The sequence below is a fragment of the Quercus robur genome, chromosome 2, assembly GCF_932294415.1.
Source record: "Quercus robur chromosome 2, dhQueRobu3.1, whole genome shotgun sequence".
NCBI lineage: Eukaryota > Viridiplantae > Streptophyta > Magnoliopsida > Fagales > Fagaceae > Quercus > Quercus robur.
The window spans coordinates 69,257,290-69,275,837 of NC_065535.1; the positions used below are offsets into that span (position 1 = coordinate 69,257,290).

The 18,548-nt window shown below is 35.5% G+C and overlaps 1 protein-coding gene across 1 annotated transcript; it reads right to left on the minus strand.

Moving 5' to 3' along the window:
- Positions 1 to 565: 565 nt before the first annotated feature.
- LOC126714740 (protein SIEVE ELEMENT OCCLUSION B-like) lies at positions 566 to 9,738 on the minus strand. Its single transcript, XM_050415023.1, has 7 exons — positions 9,445 to 9,738; positions 9,132 to 9,236; positions 8,356 to 8,798; positions 7,152 to 7,261; positions 6,920 to 7,062; positions 5,973 to 6,440; positions 566 to 1,376 (listed from the first exon to the last, which is right to left on the minus strand). The coding sequence occupies exons 1-7, from the start codon at positions 9,655 to 9,657 to the stop codon at positions 759 to 761; spliced, it is 2,100 nt and encodes a 699-aa protein (XP_050270980.1). The 5' UTR covers positions 9,658 to 9,738; the 3' UTR covers positions 566 to 758.
- Between the last annotated feature and the right edge of the window lie 8,810 nt (positions 9,739 to 18,548).

Here is an 18,548-nt window from a genome sequence, read left to right on the forward strand (position 1 = left end):
ACCAACCCAAAGCGTCAAGTTGGGTTGGGTTGGATCAGTTTTGGTCGAGTTGGTAGGTTTCATGTACACCCATAATTAGGGGACTATCAAGAGTAGGGCAATTTGGTCATTTCAAGAGTAGATTCTAGTGAGTTAAAGTAGTAAAATTTCTGATAGTTGAACAAAAGATTTAGGGTTCAATTTCTGCCTACATCAAAAACTGATTAGTGTCTTGATTTGATGATAAAGAACTATCATTAAGAGCGAATGTTATTAATTGAAACTCTCTTAAAAAAAATGTGTAGGGGCAGTTTAGTCCTTTACTTTATAAAGGTCATGTGCCATGAAAGTGACCGTTAAAGTTAACAGTTGCTTCTCAAACAATAATAATAATAATAATAATAATTTAACAGTTAATTAATGGTAGGTGCAGATTGCTAAGTTTTTCCAAATTAGAGTGTTCATTGCTAGTTTTTACAGTTTGCGGTGAATGGTGGTAGCACCCCTACAGTTCAATCTTCAATATAGATTTGTGAGAATAATATCAAAAAAAAAAAAAGTATAGGGATCCTTTCATTCTTGAGAATCACATAATTACCACACTACTTAATTTCTTATTATATTTCAAATTTTAACAAAGAAGGAAATTCATAGTATGAACAATTACAATTTTTTTCATACTCACAAGCCACACCTATTTTGTTTGGAACATGTTAGTAATAACATATTCATATAAATCATCAATGCTTAATATATATACCAGTACTATATGTTCCTGTTTATTCATCACAGCATTGATACATGACAAACTTCTCCATAGATCGGCCACATTCTGCACATACCACTCTATCTGGTATCCTCCCAGCAGTCCCAGGTAGCACAAGGCGACTGCAGTGATGTGGAGAGTGAAGCTTCTTAAGGTGGTCATTAATGGCTGCCACAAGACCCTTTTGCTGTACTTGACCCTTCCACTGTTCATATTCAGAAAAGCAAGTTAAGAATGTGCTCCCCTTTTCCTTGGTCATCTCAGCTGATCCTCTGCTAAGCAAGGCCCATCCACCTTCGCTTGCATCAAAGCTAAGTATTGACATGATCTCCTGCATTATAGGATCGGTCTCTGCAGTTCTGCCCAGTTGCATCTTGGATTGCCACATACTTTCTATCCTAACCCAAAAAAACCAAACCAGAGCTATGTCCTGCCAGCAATAACTGAGTTTTTCTGTGCTGATGGCCACAGTGTTTCTCCTGACTCGCTCTTTTGGGTTGCTCTTTCCCACATAAACCAACTCCAAGGAAATGCCTGTCGCTTGTGCCACAACACTAGCAGCATTTGTAAACTTTCGGATCCACTCCATATCCTCTCCTCCATACAAGCATATGTATTTTTCTTCTAATATCTAAATGAAGCAAGGAATTGATTTAATATTTTTTTATAATAAAAAAAGAGAAATGTTATATTCACAATATTTTGACAACAAATCTTAAATGTGAGGCTATTATGAGTGGACAAATAAGTAATTTAAGTTATAGATTCAAATTAAAACCAATAATAACTTACCACTTATAATTTGTTGTAAGACAATTGTGGACGTAGTACTTCTCATAATAAAAAATAAAAATAAAATAGTTTACATGTGTGATCACTACCCCCATCCACTTAAATCCTAGCATGCATGGCGAGGGACTGCCAAAGCATTAGTGGGGGCTTGCCACAACTCGAATCCACGACTCTTAGAATGGATTTACAATGACTTCCTACCACTAAATCACACCTTAGAAATCTAGGATGGTAATTGATTTAACATTTTAATTTTAGGGTCCGTTTGATTAGGGTGAAACAGGGAGGATAAAAAATGAGAGAGAGAAAATATGAGAGAAAATGGATTTTGTGGTTGTTTTGTTGGGGTGGAAAGTTTGAGGAATTTTGATGGGGACTAGCTATTTTCTCATTAATCCCACCAAAATGTTTTCTCTCCAATTTGAAGAGAAACCACTATTACATTTTTGCCCATCTTTTCTAACGTCGAATAGAGACAACAACAATCATCCCTCTCTTCTAGTTTTTCTCTTGTCCTTAATTTCCCTCTTCTTCTTGTCCTTTTCTTCTTGTTCTTTCTCTTCTTTTCTTTTTTTTAATACTTTTTCTCTTGTGTTTTGTTTTGAAGTAGAAACATTTTTTTTCTTTCTGTTTTTCTTGTTCAGCATCCATCTCGATCTATGCTTTTTCTTTTTTCCCAATGTTTTTATAATAAAAAAAATGTAATAAATATAATAACAAAGAGAAAAAAAAAATAATATAATTTTTATAAAATGTTATTTTATTAATTTTAATTGATAAATAAGTAATATTTTATTACAAAGAAAATAATTTCTTATATATAATAAAATAAGGACATAAGAATAGATTTAGACAAATCACATTTTCTATCCTTCTTTTTTTTTTTTTTTTTCTCAACAAAAAAATAAGTTTTACTTTCCTTCATTTTTCCACCCTCCAACCAAACACAAATGAGAGAAACTAATTTCCTCTATCCTCCTACTTTTCTACCCTTTCCCACTTTTTCATCCTTCAACCAAATAGACTCTTAGTATAAGAAGCACAATGCACTTTTAAGATATAAATAGTAAATACACCAAGTAAGAGCTCTCACAATAAAGATGCTAAAATAATTCTAAAGTTATTTTAGCATCTCAACCACACAAAAAAGGCCCTACAATAAAGTTGGTATAGCTAAAAGTTTTAGCTATATTTTACCTTCATGCTATAGTGGGCTATTATCAATAACAGCTCACTGTAGCATGTAGGTAAACATAAAAAATATTTTTTTATTCCCTCCTTTCTCATTTTTTTTTATTCCCTCCACTCTCTCCTCTCTCACTTCTCTGTTGACTGGGTTTGATTGTGAGATCGAATTGGCTATTCATGGGTCTAATTATGCTCTGATGGTTTTGTGGTTGTTCATGGGTCTAATTATGCTCTGGCAATTTCATGGGCATCGATGGTTTCATGGGTCTAATTGTGTTTCGGTGGATTGTACTCTAGTGGTTTCATGGTTATGAGATTGGATTCGTGGGCATCAGCGTGGTTGTGCTCTGATGGGTTTTGATTAGGGGCGTCAAATGGGTGGGTTTGGGGTGGGCATAATTAAGTTGGGTATATAAAACTCATTTACCCATTAAAACCCATTTAACTAATTTGTTTCTAACCCAAACCCAACCCAACCCAGTTATTATGGGTAAACCCCAACCCACCCAATTACCCAATTATCAAAATTACCGAAATGCCCCTAAAGTGAAAAACTCAAATCTCACTGCTCCACCCAGCCTTATGACCTTCTCTGGTTCAAAAAGTGAGGTTGGAAAATTTCATCAAATCTCAAAAAAAAAAAAAAAAAAAAATCACAGTAATCCCAAACTCTAATTTTCATCAAATCTCCAACTCCAATTTTCTCAGTAACCAAAGACTCCCCAAGAAATGGAAGTGGAAGTGAAAGTATACTACCAAACTCAACCTCACACCAAAAACTCTCTACACTCCTCTCCCCCATTCTACACCAAAACCCTTCTCACAGTAATCCATGCATCGGCGCGTGTTAGAGATCTCGATGATCCGTTCCTCGTCCCTGGGGATCAGTTCGTGCACGTTGATCCACGCATTGGTGTGCTGCCGAATCGACTTGATAATGCTCCCGGACTTCCTGATCACCCCTTCGGCCTTCACGTCGTGGCACAAAATCCGAAACGACGTCATCACAATCAGTGACGGGTTCGGCTAGGGCTTCGCGACTCGACCCGACCCGCCTTTGTGGCGGTGGTGAGGCGAGCCTGGCGGAGTTGGAGCTGTTGTGTAGTGGTGGTTGTACCAAATTTTTTTTCCTTGCTTTGTCCCTTTGTTCTTTGTTTGTTTCTTGGGAAAATGGGATTTTTTTTCAAACTTGGAAACCCTAGAAAATGGAAGAAGAGAAGAGAGGCTGAAAGAGGGGTAGGGCTGAGTTTTTTATTTTTATTTTGGATGGGAAAGGATGGGTTGAATTTGGGTTAATTGTTTTTGGGTTAAATGGGGCTTAATGGGTTTTTAGTTAAAACCCAATAATTATTAGGTCTAATTGGGTTGATGTCCATTTAACCCAAATAATAATTGGGTGAGTTTGGGTTCAATTAAAGTGAGTGGATTTGGGCGGGTAAATGGGTTTGGACTTATTTTGCCATCCCTAGTTTTGATTGGTTGTGGTGGTCAGATTCATGGGTTTGGCTGTTATGGATTCATGGTAGTCAGAATCATGGATTCGTGGTGGTCAAATTCGTTGGTTGGCTGGATTTTTTTTTTTTTTTCTATTGTTGTGGTTTATGGTTATGGCCAGTAGGGCGACGTTAGAGGTGGTAGAGGTGGCTATTGTTGTTGCGTTGTTTTTCTTGGTGTCAGTGGGTTGCTATGGGTGTTTGTGGGTTGTGGTTGATGGTGGCAGTGGGGTGGGGTGGGTGTTTGTGGGTTGTGATCGACGGTGGTTGTAGGTTGTTGAGGTTAATGGTGGCTATGAGTTATGGTTTATTATATTTATTTTATTAGTTTGTTTATATTATTTTAAATTGGTGTATGTTAAAATAGAAGTATTGATGTTGGGTGTATTGTAAAGTGTGTTATTAAAATAGATAAAATATGTTTTTGAGTTACTAAAAACTAAGGGCCCGTTTGGTAGAGAAGTTTGAGTAATGTTGTTTGTATTTTTTTGAAATACATGTATATAAAAAAGTGTGTGAAAATGTGTGTAATGTTATTTAAAAATTGAAAATATGTTGTTTAACTACTCTACCAAATAGGGCCTAAATTTTTTAGCTCTCTTACTATGAATACTCTAAAGCACTAAAAACAAGTCATTTAATACTAAAATAAAACATGAGCTCAAAAAATCATATGAAGAAGTACATTTTCATATTAGTTGGCTTGGTTTTATTGGTTTGGAGTATCACTTATGATCCGAGAATACCTAAATACTTATTCACAGGGGCAGAGTCAGGAATTTTTGTTTGGAGGACCAAGCTACAACAATAATATATTTATCATGACAACCCTCCATATGCACATATACACATGCTTTTTATTATACACACTTTTTTATTTGATAAGTTATATATATACACACACCCAAAAAAAAAAAAAAGCTTAGTATTTTCAATCAAAATTATGTTTGATGGCAATCTTTCATAAAATAAAATTCATTTTTATCATTTTTATAGTGAAATTCTTTAAAAAATTCATTTTCAATGCAAATTATCAAATTTTATACTAAAGTAAGGAAAAAATCTTCCAATTGAACTAATAAAATTTTCAAAAATATGAATGATCCAAAACTTGGAAGAATAAGTTAGGCGTCAAACATATTTGAAACTATTTTACTCTAACCCATTATGTGACAACTAAAGAGACATTTCATATATAGTTTTAATGACATAATTTTTAAAATAAGTTAATGACTTGTTAATTGTCACATAACTAGCTGAAAAAGATATAGATTCAAATATGTTTGGTGCCAAACTTAGTTAAATATTTAATAGATATAACAGCGCATTTTACAATAAAAAATAGAATTATGAAAAAAATGTTGTCTCTATAACTATTAGACCAATTATTTTTTTTAAGAACATCATTGAACTAAATCAAATATTTGGGGGCCAACTCTTATTTTTATAGATTAAATTTTGAAAACATTAAAATAATTTTATATATATAAATATATATATATATATATATATATATATTTTTTTTTTTTTTTAATTTCAAAATTTTGTAGGGGCCATGGCCCCCACCCTTACACATAGCTAAGCCCCTGACTTATTCCCTAAATACTTTTCTTATGTGTTTGATGTGAGCAATTTTGACATTCATGCACGCACATGTGGATCAATTTGTACATGCGCGCATACATGAATAATGGCACATAATGGTTAAGTTTCTGTGAGAAAAAGCTGACAATTAATTGTGAAGATGCACTTACCCACTTATTTATCAATGGATCAATGCTATCCACCAACAAATCAAGTTTCCAAGTCTCTTCCTTCCATAGAGCTTCCTCTCTAGCACTGGTGAAAGGGAAAGCAGTACCCCCCCAAATCCACATCATGTGGAGTGCATTTAGACTTGAAACTCGTCCTTGTGGGTCTATCACCACAAGAATTGCCTTCTTCCTGAAATTCCAAACCTCCTTGATGTACTTGACCACTGCCGGCTCGATCAAGGAAGGATGCTGCACACAGTACCATGGCATTGAAGCCTGCAGACTGTCAAATTGCTTTTGCCTGTTCTCAGTCCATGGGGCATTTGAGTCTAAGATTGGGAGCCACACAACTTCATGTTGCCGAGCGTCATTGTTTATCTGTTCAAGAATAGCAACCTCTTCTTGCGAGATGTCTACGTCTGATATGAGCAGTAAGACATATTTTCGCCTTAGGACATCAATGCTAACCTGATTTGGTCATTAAAAAAATATCACATATAGTTAGTACTGTAATCTGCGAAGATATTCTTACACCTTCTTGATTTGTATTAGCTAGTCATTCCATTTCACCTCCTTTTCCAGAGTTCCTATCAGTTCTTGCTTTTGACTAGTTCAGTAGTTCTTAATAGCAAAACTCTAGGGGGTGAAAATGCAACATTTTATTACATATGTAAAAAGTGTACAAATTTAGTTGTGACGTCGGACATTCAAAAGTATATGAATTCTAGAACTATATATAAGAAACATTTTTCAGCAAAAATATATATATATATATATATATATAAGAAACATTTAAAAAATAAAAATTCATTCTAATAGAGAAAGACTTTGGAAATATATTTGTACACCTAAGAATTTAGGTGAGACAAAGGTAGTTCTCAATTTAATATATGTGGGCAATAATGTTTAAGTTTTGTTAAAATGTAAGAGATGAAAGGATTGTATACCCTTCTTTTGGTGACTCCATCAAAAAGTGGCAGCAGGTCATCCTTTTGATAAATCAATGCCTTGAGAACCTTCAGGTTGTCAATATGGATCATTTCCATCAAATGATGAAGGTTCTGATAAGCTTCCATTTGTTTTCTTTCATCTGCACCAGATTATCCAACATTCATTTTATGAGTCTGATTTGCTTATTAAGTACACGCATCTATGACATCTCAATGCATCTAAACTCACCTATATGCTTATAGCATGTAGACAATTGAGTTGCTAGGTGGCTTTGCATGTTGCCGACCTTGTGAGCCAAGCTAGATAGCTCCCAAGACTCTGTAGTTGATACTATGTGCCTGAAAGCAACAGTCAATAACAATTCCAAAAGAGTATTATTGGTGATTGATTTTCTAACTGCTTAAACTTTTAGGAAGGTTATTAAGTTGTCAATGTACTAGAGCAAGTAGTCTTGAGTTTGAATGCTATCTTCACTCTACCTCTCATTTAAAAAGTTAAAAATTCTGCATGTTGAGCTTCTTTTATTAAGTGAGAATTTAGGTCACTCTCTTGTGAGGTAAGTGATCTTACATGATTTACTAGCATTGTATAGATGCAGGTTGCCAAACATCAAGAATTAGAAGAAGGAAAATTTGTGTACCATATGCAAGAGTTTCAAGAAGTTTGCTTCTAATTGCATAAAGGGCCAGACTTCCTTTTAATAAATGAGCCAAACAAATGGAGGTAAAGTAGAGAGTGAATTTGAATTTAGGAAAATGGTGATTGTAATCATTTAATTTTTTTTTTAAATTGTTTCTTAAAAAAAATATTTTCTCTAACATTAATTTGTATACCCATATTCCTCTTTAAGTAGGACTCAACACATGAAACACGAACTTTTCCATTTCAAGTCTTGTCAATTTCATCCATTTCAAGGTTCAATTCTATTTTTTAGAATTAAGTCATCTAACAATGTATAGACTGCTACATCATTTAAAATGTTAAATGATATGACAATATGTAAACCTCTGGATTTGTAAAATTTAATGTAATGCATGAAATACGTGAAATGGACAATACTTAAAATGAAAAGAATATTCTTTTACATTTACGATCGTGTAACACTATAGATACAAACTATTATTATGGCAAATTTTAATTGGTTTTCAACTATGCCTATTACTGACATCATATTTTCACTTATCAATAACTATTCACTATATTAGCAAGTTGTAAAAAAAATTATAAATCTAACATTTTCTTTTACTATTTTATATCAATATTCACAATTAATGTGTGAATGTCCACATTTTAACGCATAAAATATAAAAATAAAAGTGTGAATAAAAAAAAGCAGTTTTAAAAAACAGTGTAATTTTTTTTTTTTTTTTAAACCCTTCCTAAAAAAAGAAAATAAATAAAAAAAGAGAAGAGTCATGAATAGGAAACATACTCAAACCCCGTAAGGCCGGCAATCTGCGATGCACAAGCCACGACACCTCTGATGGTCCAATAGACAGCAACGGGTATATGGGTCATGGCCGTGGAAAGTGCAGTGACTTCAGTTGTGATGTACTGAGGTGGTAGCTCCCTAAACTCCACAATGCACTTGGTAATGCCTACCATCACTTTTACAAGGTTATTTATCGTATCAAACCGGGGTTTCAGCATGCTAGTTCGCTCCAATAGTTCAGGTATTTTTCTAAGGATTGCCACTGATTTGGCCAGTTGATTTGTGGTGCAATTATGGGCTAGAAGCCAGAATTCCCCAAAATTCACTGCACAGGCCGACAAGACTAGCACCAGTTTTGCATCCCATGAATAATTTGTTAGCATATTCAATATTGAGATTGCAATTGTATGTGCATCCCCGCTACCCGAACACTTGCAGGAGAGCTGTACAATTTTCAGTACTTGAAATAAGTAAATGACATACCACATAAAACATGAGAGAGAGAGAGAGAGAGAGATCCCATTTTGAGCATGCCGAAGTTTTTTTCCAAAGCAGTTTGGATGGATCTCTTTCAACCTGTTATGTGACCATTCATATAATCATCCATATATGGATACTTTAATGACATGATTTGTTAAATCATTTAAACAAATTTCATTATTATTAAACAGATCAACACATGACAAAAAACGTGTATATAATCATTTGAACCATCACATAATAGAGGTCCTTCAAACCAGTTTGGAAAAAAATTCTCTCTTTTGGTTTATAATAACCTCACACGCAAGTTGATCAATGAGGTATGCCAATGCTTCAGGCACATTAATGGAGCTGGCTTGGTTGGTCTTGCTCTCCAAAGCTTCTGCATGTGATTGAATGCCCTATACAGAGTTCAAAAAATAATGGATTAGCTAAGTGCCAAAAAGGTGCAACTAAATGGATGTCCTACAAAGTTATAACTACTTACTTTGACAACATGATAAATTACTAATTGTCACAAAATTTTAAACAATTAGGAAATTATGAATTTAATCATTTAACCATTCATTCTAAAAATAGAAAATATATAAATTTGCATTAAGTCATTACCGGCACAACAATGGCCTCAGTGGTTGGAGTGGCACGTTTGAATATGTCCTCAATGAGATGAAGAAGAGGCCTGACATCAACCTCACGGTCATCAGGAGCATGGGTTGCCTGAATTTGCTTCGACATCACATTGTCATCGGAGGACGAGAACATTAGTCTGTCACCTTTTATCAGTCGCTGTGCATTGGCTAATGTTTGTGATGTGGTGGCCATGTTGGTTACTACTGGTTAATCAAAGCAGGACACAGTAGATGTCTATAGTACTGTTCTGGTTGTTGAAGAAACAATGGTTTGTGAGTGTTTTCCTTGCAATAGCGGCTTATCCTTTTTATAATCATCAAAGAAGGAATAAAGTTCATTTGAATCACCTTCTTTGCTTCCAATGTGGTTCAGTTCTTTGGATAACTTAACACAGAGATACCATGGTGACATTATTTACACAGCTCTTTTACTTTTCTTTTTGGCCCACAAAATTTGTACTTGATGCATGGCATGGGGTTACTTTCCTATATTATCATGTGAAACTCAATATTTTTATTAAAAAATCAATCCTAGTACTTTTTATTTTTTGATGAATAATCCTAGTACATTATATTATCAATAAATAAATAATAGTCTTAATAGTACATTCTGACTTGATTTTTTTCATGTAGAATGCTATATTTATGGGGACAAGGGAAAGCTTAGGCAGGTAATTGTTGACCCATTGTTTGCCTCAATGTAGAGGATTCATTATGCAATGTAACTGTTGATTAACGTGCAGCGGTTTGTTGTACTTGTACCCCTAGAGAAATAAAGGTGTCTCAGACTTTCTTCATGATTGGGAATCAAGCAAAGAGTTAAGTAAATTTAAAAAACAAAAGTGATATTGTTCTTTGCTTTCTCTTTTAGCCAAGAAAGGGTTCTCTTTTTCTCTTTCTCTTCTCTCTTTTTTGGTCATAGCCAGGTGACGTTTCTTAAAACCACAAACTTAGCAAGAAGCATAAAAGACAACAAACTTGTTTCTCTGTCACAATTCGAATTTTATCATATTGCTTCTTCTTTTCTCCTTATGTTGGTTCCGTTTTTAGTTTTTATGCCCAACTGACCAGGGTCATTTGTTGAAAGTTCAAAACTATCCAGTGCAATGGTCTGTTATCTTCCTAAAATCACTCTTCTAAAAACAAAAAGGGGTAGATGAGCTTTCTTTAGGAAGCCTTGAATGCCATTATTTAGTTGTATGTATGAAGCTGATTCAAGAATTTAATTTTACTAGGGAGGTGGGGGGAGGGGGGAATTTGAGAAAGAGAGATTTTATTCCTCAAATTTGGTGTACATCAGAAGAATTAATTCTTTTTACAAAACTTGGTGAAGCTTCTATATAAACTTCATCTTCTTCATTGGTTTCTACATGTCTCACCAATGTGCGTATCGTATGTCAATTACGGACTCTAAACTAACTCCCTATTTTAAAATAGAATTGGGAGATAAAATTGTCTTAGTCACACACACAAATGTAAACACCCTATATGACGATCGATATCAAATTCAAGTTTGAGTTTAAAACAAGGGAGTCAATACCGTACCGGAGGTTGTACCGATTTGGCCAGCGGTACAATATATTTCAAATACCGGTCAATACCGGTGTACCGTTTCAGGTTTACCGCTATATATATATATATATATATATATATAATATTTAAAGCCCATATATATATAAATTCATAGATTAGACTAATTTGTAATCTTAAACCCACACAAACCCAAGTCCAAGCCAAAGCCCAAGTCTATACATCTGTATCTATAATAATGAATTCAAAATTAGGTTAAATTTAAAATACCAACCTTTCAGTACTTTCACACGCGAACTAACTGAGGGCTTAAAGAAAAAAAAAAAAAAAATAGAACAACTGACATGTGATGATGTGAGAGGACTTTTGACCGTTTTAGGGGCTAGGAAATAATTAAAAAAATGAAAAAAATCTGACATATGAAAGTTACTTTTGACTGTATACATCACTTTTGCAAACTATCAACTTTATTGGGTGTCTAAAAAAAAAGTTGAAATTCAAGCTATTTGGCATACATTCGACGCAACCAAGAAAAAGGAAAGAGAAAGTAAATCTAAAAGAGAGAAGGAGAACACCGGTTGAGAAGATCGATCTGGAATTTGAGGGATGAAAGATCGTGTACTATGAGTTTGAGAAACTGCGAACGCCGATGAGTGGAGAGATGAGAGAGTGAGAACGTTTTTTTTTTTTTTTTCTTCTTCTTTTTCTTGTTTCGGTCTGGTATGCATTTACCGGCCGAAACAATCAGATTTCGCTGGTACGGCCGGTATTTTTTCCGATACGAAATAAAGGAGGTATCTGTACCGGTTTGCTAGCCGGTACAATATATACCGGCCGGTACGGTACGAAATTAACTTCCTTGGTTTAAAATAGTCATCATTTCATAACCTTAAGAGTAAAAACGTCAAAGATTGTGAGTTCAATTTGAAACATCATAAGAACTTTTAATGATCAAACATACATTTTTGGGTGAATATCAAAACATTGCTTTGGAATATCATACAACATCAAGTTTTAATGACATCAGCCACCAAGAGCTTTGTAACTCAACTGGTACTTCTTGATATTTCTAACTAAAACATCCAGCGTTATATTTTTAAGACATCTAATGTTCAAATCTTCTATCTCCTTGTGTAACTATCAAATTATCAAATATTAGAACATCAATTTGGAAAATCACAAAAAAAAAAAAATACCTACAAATTAAATTATATACCACTGCATTAGAATCCATCACTCCGAAGGTTCTTTAACGCTCATCAAATCCAATTGCAATATTCATGGTTTTACTAGGCACATCAAGATGAACTATCATTTGTTATCTCCAAATCGTCCTCAAGACATCAACAACACGTTCCCTTCATTCCACCATAGGGAGAAGTTTCATGGATCTTCAAATGAAAATGGAGGCTTGATCAATGAAAAGATTCATTCATTTGCAAACCTTGGAGAAGATCTACCACTAAAGCTTCTTTTTGGAGGCAGTGCATGCAAGTGGTATTTCTAACTCAATTTTTTTTTTTTTCTTATTTTTTTAATCATGCTGTGAACAATGTGTTTTTCTCTAATGATACTGTGGGAACCAGCTATGAGACTATTGGGCTTTAACTTACTTGGGCTCACAATTTATTTGTAGTGGGTTTCAAGATTTCCTACTCTGGGTCGTTCTCGGCAGAGAGACTCAAAGCAACACTCAAACTTTCTTCTTCCTTGGCTGTTTTCTCTCTATTTTTCTGAACCCCTTCCTCTTCCCAAACTTCTGCTATTTATAGCTAAGGTTAGTGGGGAGATTATGATTACAGCCACCGCTAGTGCTATTGAAGGTCCAATATTATCTGATTTTAAGTGGGTGTTTAGGTGAGAGTAGGAGGCAACAATTATGGCCTTGGAACTTGGTTCCAACTTAGTCGATTGTGCTCGGTAATGCAGTTTCCCGAGCAATTCATGATTTTCCCGAACACAATTCATACGCTTGTTCGGGAAAGCTTGCGCCGAACACTTCTCAGAATTCAAGGCCCAAAACTTGTTTTTACACTAAGGCAGTTTGAAGAAGGGCTTAGGGCAATGGGACTGTTCCGTTGGGCCTGGGCCCAAGGCCCATATGGGTCTTAGGATCTCGGTGCTGTACAGATACTATGAATTTGAATTAAATTTTAAGGTTCAGTTGTGCATTAAATAAGAACTTCCCTATGAGATAATGAAGGATATGAGAAGATAAAGATTTTTGAAGAGCATAATCACATGAGATATTTGTCATCATTATGAAATATCATCAAATGCGAATAACTTTGGAAAAGGTAAATCCATGAAAGTTTATGTGTAGCATGAAATGAGTTAAGTATGGATTCATGAAGCAAAGTAATAATCTTCCTTTTCATGGATTTTGAGTTCTTTTTATTTAGTCTCACAGGTTATTTCTATGTTTTTTTTTTTTTTTAAATTATGTTTTATAGATTAGTGGATTAAATGATAGGATTGTTTGATTTAGTGATGATGTAATAATTTGGTCATTAATTCCTAGAACTCTAATTTTTAGATTTGGTGAAATGGATACCTAACACCTACTTATCTCGTCATTTAGTGTATGTTTGGATAGCATCTTGCACGTCCAGTGTCCAGCGTTTTTTTGTGAGTCTCATGCACTATTCATGAGACTCGCAAATACTTTAAAAAAAGAAAACTTTAAAACTGAGTCTCACGATACTATTCACACATTTAAAAATTATTTTGCTATAATATTTTTCAGTTTTTAGTTATCAGTAATAAGAGATATCCAAACAGACCCTTAGACTTTGAGTTTAGATCAAAGGTTAGATTAGTGATCTTTTCCATGTAATTTTCTTTTTCTTAGGCTGTAACTAGAAAATAACGAAATGTAATTTAATTTCCCTGGTCTTTTATATATGTCAACTTGTGATATTTAGCAAGAAGTAACTAAACAATAGCGTGTGGGTTTCACAAGAAGTCAAGAACCCACGTTTTGGGCAGTATGTCATAGCATAATTGGAGTCTTGGGTAGGGGGTTTTTTTTATGAGATTGCTATATGGTTTTTTTTTTTTTTTTTTGGTAAACGTTAAATACTTAAATCATAGCTCAATTTGGTTTGTTACTAACTTACTATAAAGGGAACGGTGACTTTTGGATCTGTTATATTTATGAGATCATGTCCACTAGCATTCATGGTGATTCAGCTTGATACTTATTGGGAATTTTGAGAGTCGACAGGTGTGAAGAGATGTACAAAAGGAATTTTTTGCATGGGGTTATCGTACAATGCACTGTCCTTGGGCTTAAGAGTTCTATAAATTCTCCAGACTCATTTGGAAGTTTTCGTATGAAACTAAGATAAGTGAGAAAAAATCTTTTTATACAATAAGCCCGCGTGATTCTATATAGGGTAAATTTTTTGATACTCCTAGAACAGTAAATCAGGCTTTCGCAAAGGGGGTGGGTCCTATAGTGGGTCTCACATATGGGGCCCACCCCCTTTGAGAGCTCATAGCACTGTTCTGGAAGTGTGTAAGTTTTTTCTGCTCCATGTAACATAAATTTTCCAATATTTACTTTTTGTGGATTGCAAGTCAGTGAGATTCTCCAATGTAGGTTGCTAAAATGCTCTTTTATGCCCTCCAAACCTTAACTCTCATATCTTCCATTCTTCCCCCAAGAAAATGTACACATGGGTTTGGTCAATGTGTACATTTTAGAATGAAAATGTGTGTTTTTCTAAAAAGTAAGGATTGGGAGTTAGAATGCAAATCACTAATAACTCTTTATCAACAAATTGAAACTTCTACACATTTTCATTTGACAACCTACTTTAATCCAAATAAATAGCATAATTATAAGATATTTTGTATTTTTATTAATTAATATTAAAACGTGCCAACAAATACACATAATCCCAATACATTCCATTAGTTTATGTTTTAGTTTTTTTCCTTTCCATGAAATTTCAAAGCCTATGAGATTTTATACTACTTGGAAAAAATCGTTTATATTTTTAGGTTGTGCTTGATCTAATTGGTTAAGAATTTGGTTATATACTAAGTTGATAAGCTCATCCCTTTTCCTGGGATTTTCACCTTTTGGAATGAGGATTAGGATTATAGGATTTAGTTTTTTTTTTTTTTAATAGTATTTTTGAGCACATAGACTTTGGGTTTTTGTTTTCATTAATATCTGGGAGATTGTTTTAGCAATTGAATTATTGAGGCTAGTTTTGGATTTCATTCAATACGATAATTCTTTGAGAATAATTAATACTTTGTAACGGTGAAAACTTTATAGTGTGTAATAGTTGTGACGTGTTTAACTCTTCCATCAGGGTGTGGCAAAAAAAAATTATTTTATTTTATATTTATCACTGTTAACGTGTATTAGGGTATGCGGGCTTTAGGCCCACCTTATTTACTTGTATAGCACACTTACTTGTATTGCACACTCTGCCTCCTATATAAAGGCACTTATGTATATTCTATTACTTGAGAAATACAATACAATCATTCAGTATTTCTAACATGGTATCAGAGCCACCTTCTTGTGGCCATGGTTTTCTGTCCTTGCGGTATATTTAAGAGCAATCTTTGTTTTCCTCGGTGTTTTTTTTCGCTGCATTCATCTTCTTTGGCTTCTTACTGCTGCCGTCAAAACTCTCCAGTACAGTCAAGCCACCATTAGAAGTCGCATCAACACTGCAAAATCATTGCCTTCCTCAACCTACCGTCACAGAGCCAAACTTCATTCAAGGGATCTTCTCAACCTTATCAAATCTCAAGATTTCATCAAATTCCATCTTGAGTTTGAGAGGGGGTGTTAGAGATATATTAGCCCATTAGCATAGGCCCAAGCCTAATTCTACTTTGTGTGCAAGCCAAATCTCCTACTTGTACTAGAAGTCTATTAGTCTAGGGTTTAGTCTACTATATATACACATGTTATGATTCATTGTAACACAGGATTTGTACTACACTATAATATATTATTGATGTAGCCCTTTAGGGTTTCCTCCGTGGATGTAGGCCGTTAGGCTGAACCACGTAACTTTCGTGTGTTATTGTGTTTTATACTTTATGCTTTCGCTTCCGCATCTATACTAGCATATTCAACATGGTGTATCAATGCTAATATTTAACACGGTTGCTCGTATCTCATCTGTTCGAGCTCTCTTAGCTGTTGTTGCTGCCAGAAAATGGGACCTTTTTTCAGATGGATGTCAAAAATGCATTCCTTAATGAGGATTTAAGTGAAGAAGTTTATATGCAACCTCCTCCTGATCTCTCTGTTAAATCAAATAAGGTTTGTTACCTTCGGCGTGCTCTTTATGGCCTTAAACAAGCTCCACGAGCTTGGTTTGCCAAATTCAGTTCTACCATCTCTCGCTTAGGTTACATGGCCAATCATTATGATTCTGCTTTATTTCTTCGTCGCACTGACAAAGGCACTATTTTACTTCTCCTGTATGTGGATGATATGATCATAACTGGTGATGACCTTAATGGCATTCAAGAACTCAAGGGTTTTCTCAGTCAGCAGTTTGAGATGAAAGATCTTGGACATCTCAGCTACTTCTTGGGTCTTGAAATCACTCATTCTATAGATGGACTTTATATTACTCAAGCCAAGTATGCCTCTGAATTCTTGTCTCAAGCTGGACTGACTGATAGCAAGACTGTTGACACTCCAGTTGAGTTTAATGCGCATCTGACTCCGTCAGGGGGGAAACCGTTGTCTATTCCCTCTCTTTACAGACGCTTGGTTGGCAGCCTAGTTTATTTCACTGTCACTCGTCCAGACATTTCCTATGCTGTTCACCAGGTGAGTCAGTATCTGACTACTCCACGATCGACTCACTATGCTGCTATTCTGCGCATACTTCGATACCTAAAGGGCACTCTCTTCCATGGTCTTTTCTACTTTGCTCAGTCTCCTCTTGTTCTCCGTGCATTTTCTGATGCTGATTGGGCAGGAGATCCCACTGATCGCAGGTCCACCACTGGCTATTGCTTTCTTCTTGGTTCTTCTCTGATTTCTTGGCGAAGTAAGAAACAAACTCATGTGGCCCGCTCTAGTACTGAAGCAGAATATCGTGCCCTTGCTGATACCACATCTGAGCTCCTTTGGTTACGGTGACTTCTCAAAAACTTAGGTGTATCCACATCTTCTGCTACTCCTCTTTATTGTGACAACCAGAGTGCCATTCATATTGCTCACAATGATGTCTTCCATGAACGAACTAAACACATCGAGATCGATTGTCATTTTATCTGTTATCATCTTGTCCATGGTGCTCTCAAGCTGATCTCAATTTCTTCTAAAGATCAACTTGCAGATATCTTCACCAAGTCACATCCTAAGGGACGTCTTCGCACTTTGGTTGACAACCTCAAGTTGGTCTCACATCCACCTTGAGTTTGAGGGGGGTTGTTAACATGTATTAGGGTATGTGGGTTTTAGGCCCACCTTGTTTACTTGTATAGCACACTTACTTGTACTGCACACTCTACCTCCTATATAAAGGCACTTATGTATATTCTATTACTTGAGAAATACAATACAATCATTCAGTATTTCTAACAATCACAAACTTTAAAAAAATGAAGATTATTTTTACAAGATTTTGGGATCGGTATCTTTTTTATTTGAATCAAAATTTGTGTAACTTTCTTTTCCTTTATTTTTTGGGATAATTACAGAAAACCCACCTGAGGTTTGGCCAGTTTACACTTTACCTACCCGTGGTTTAAAACTTATCACTTTGCCCACCTGAGGTGCCTTCCGTTAGAGATCTGTTACCCACCTCTCCCTTTACCGTTAGAAAAACACATTTTTAGAGAAAAACAAACATAACAAAGATCAAAAAGTTAGGGCTTTTTTTTTGCTTAAGAACTTCTTTTAGAACAAAACACAAACCAACAGTATTGCTATTCTCTTGTCCATTGGTTATTCAAACATGTATTCAATCCTTCACCCTTGCATGGAGCTTTGCACCCACCTTTCCTCCCGTAATTTCCACACTACCCTCGTCACTCCCTCCATCTCCGACACCACTACCACTCATATTTCCTCTTCCTTCTCTCAAAACCCACTCATCTCGGGTCCTCCTATGCGCCCTAGATCTAATCCGACCCGCCAGCAATCTGCCCTCAAACTCCAAGCCTATATCACCACCAACCACTCTCAATCCCAACCTCCCATCATCTGCACCATCGTCAACTTCCAGGTCGGGTGGACCAAAGAGGTCTTCCAAAAATTCAACATCCCCATCGTCAGCTTCATCACCTTCGGCGCGTGCGCTGCTGCCATGGAGTTGGGCTCGTGGAAAGCCTAGGCCGGTCAGTTCAACCCGGGCGAGGAGGCCTGACTCATTCTCGGGTTACTCGAAGAAATGGCCATTACGCCTTCTCGGGTTTTAATCGCATGCGTTGGAATCCACTTCTTCCAACAGTGTTCGGGGATTGACTCAGTGGTTTTGTACAGTCCTAGGATCTTTGAAAAAGCTGGAATCACTTCCTCAAGCAAAAAGCTACTCGCTACTGTAGCCGTTGGATTTG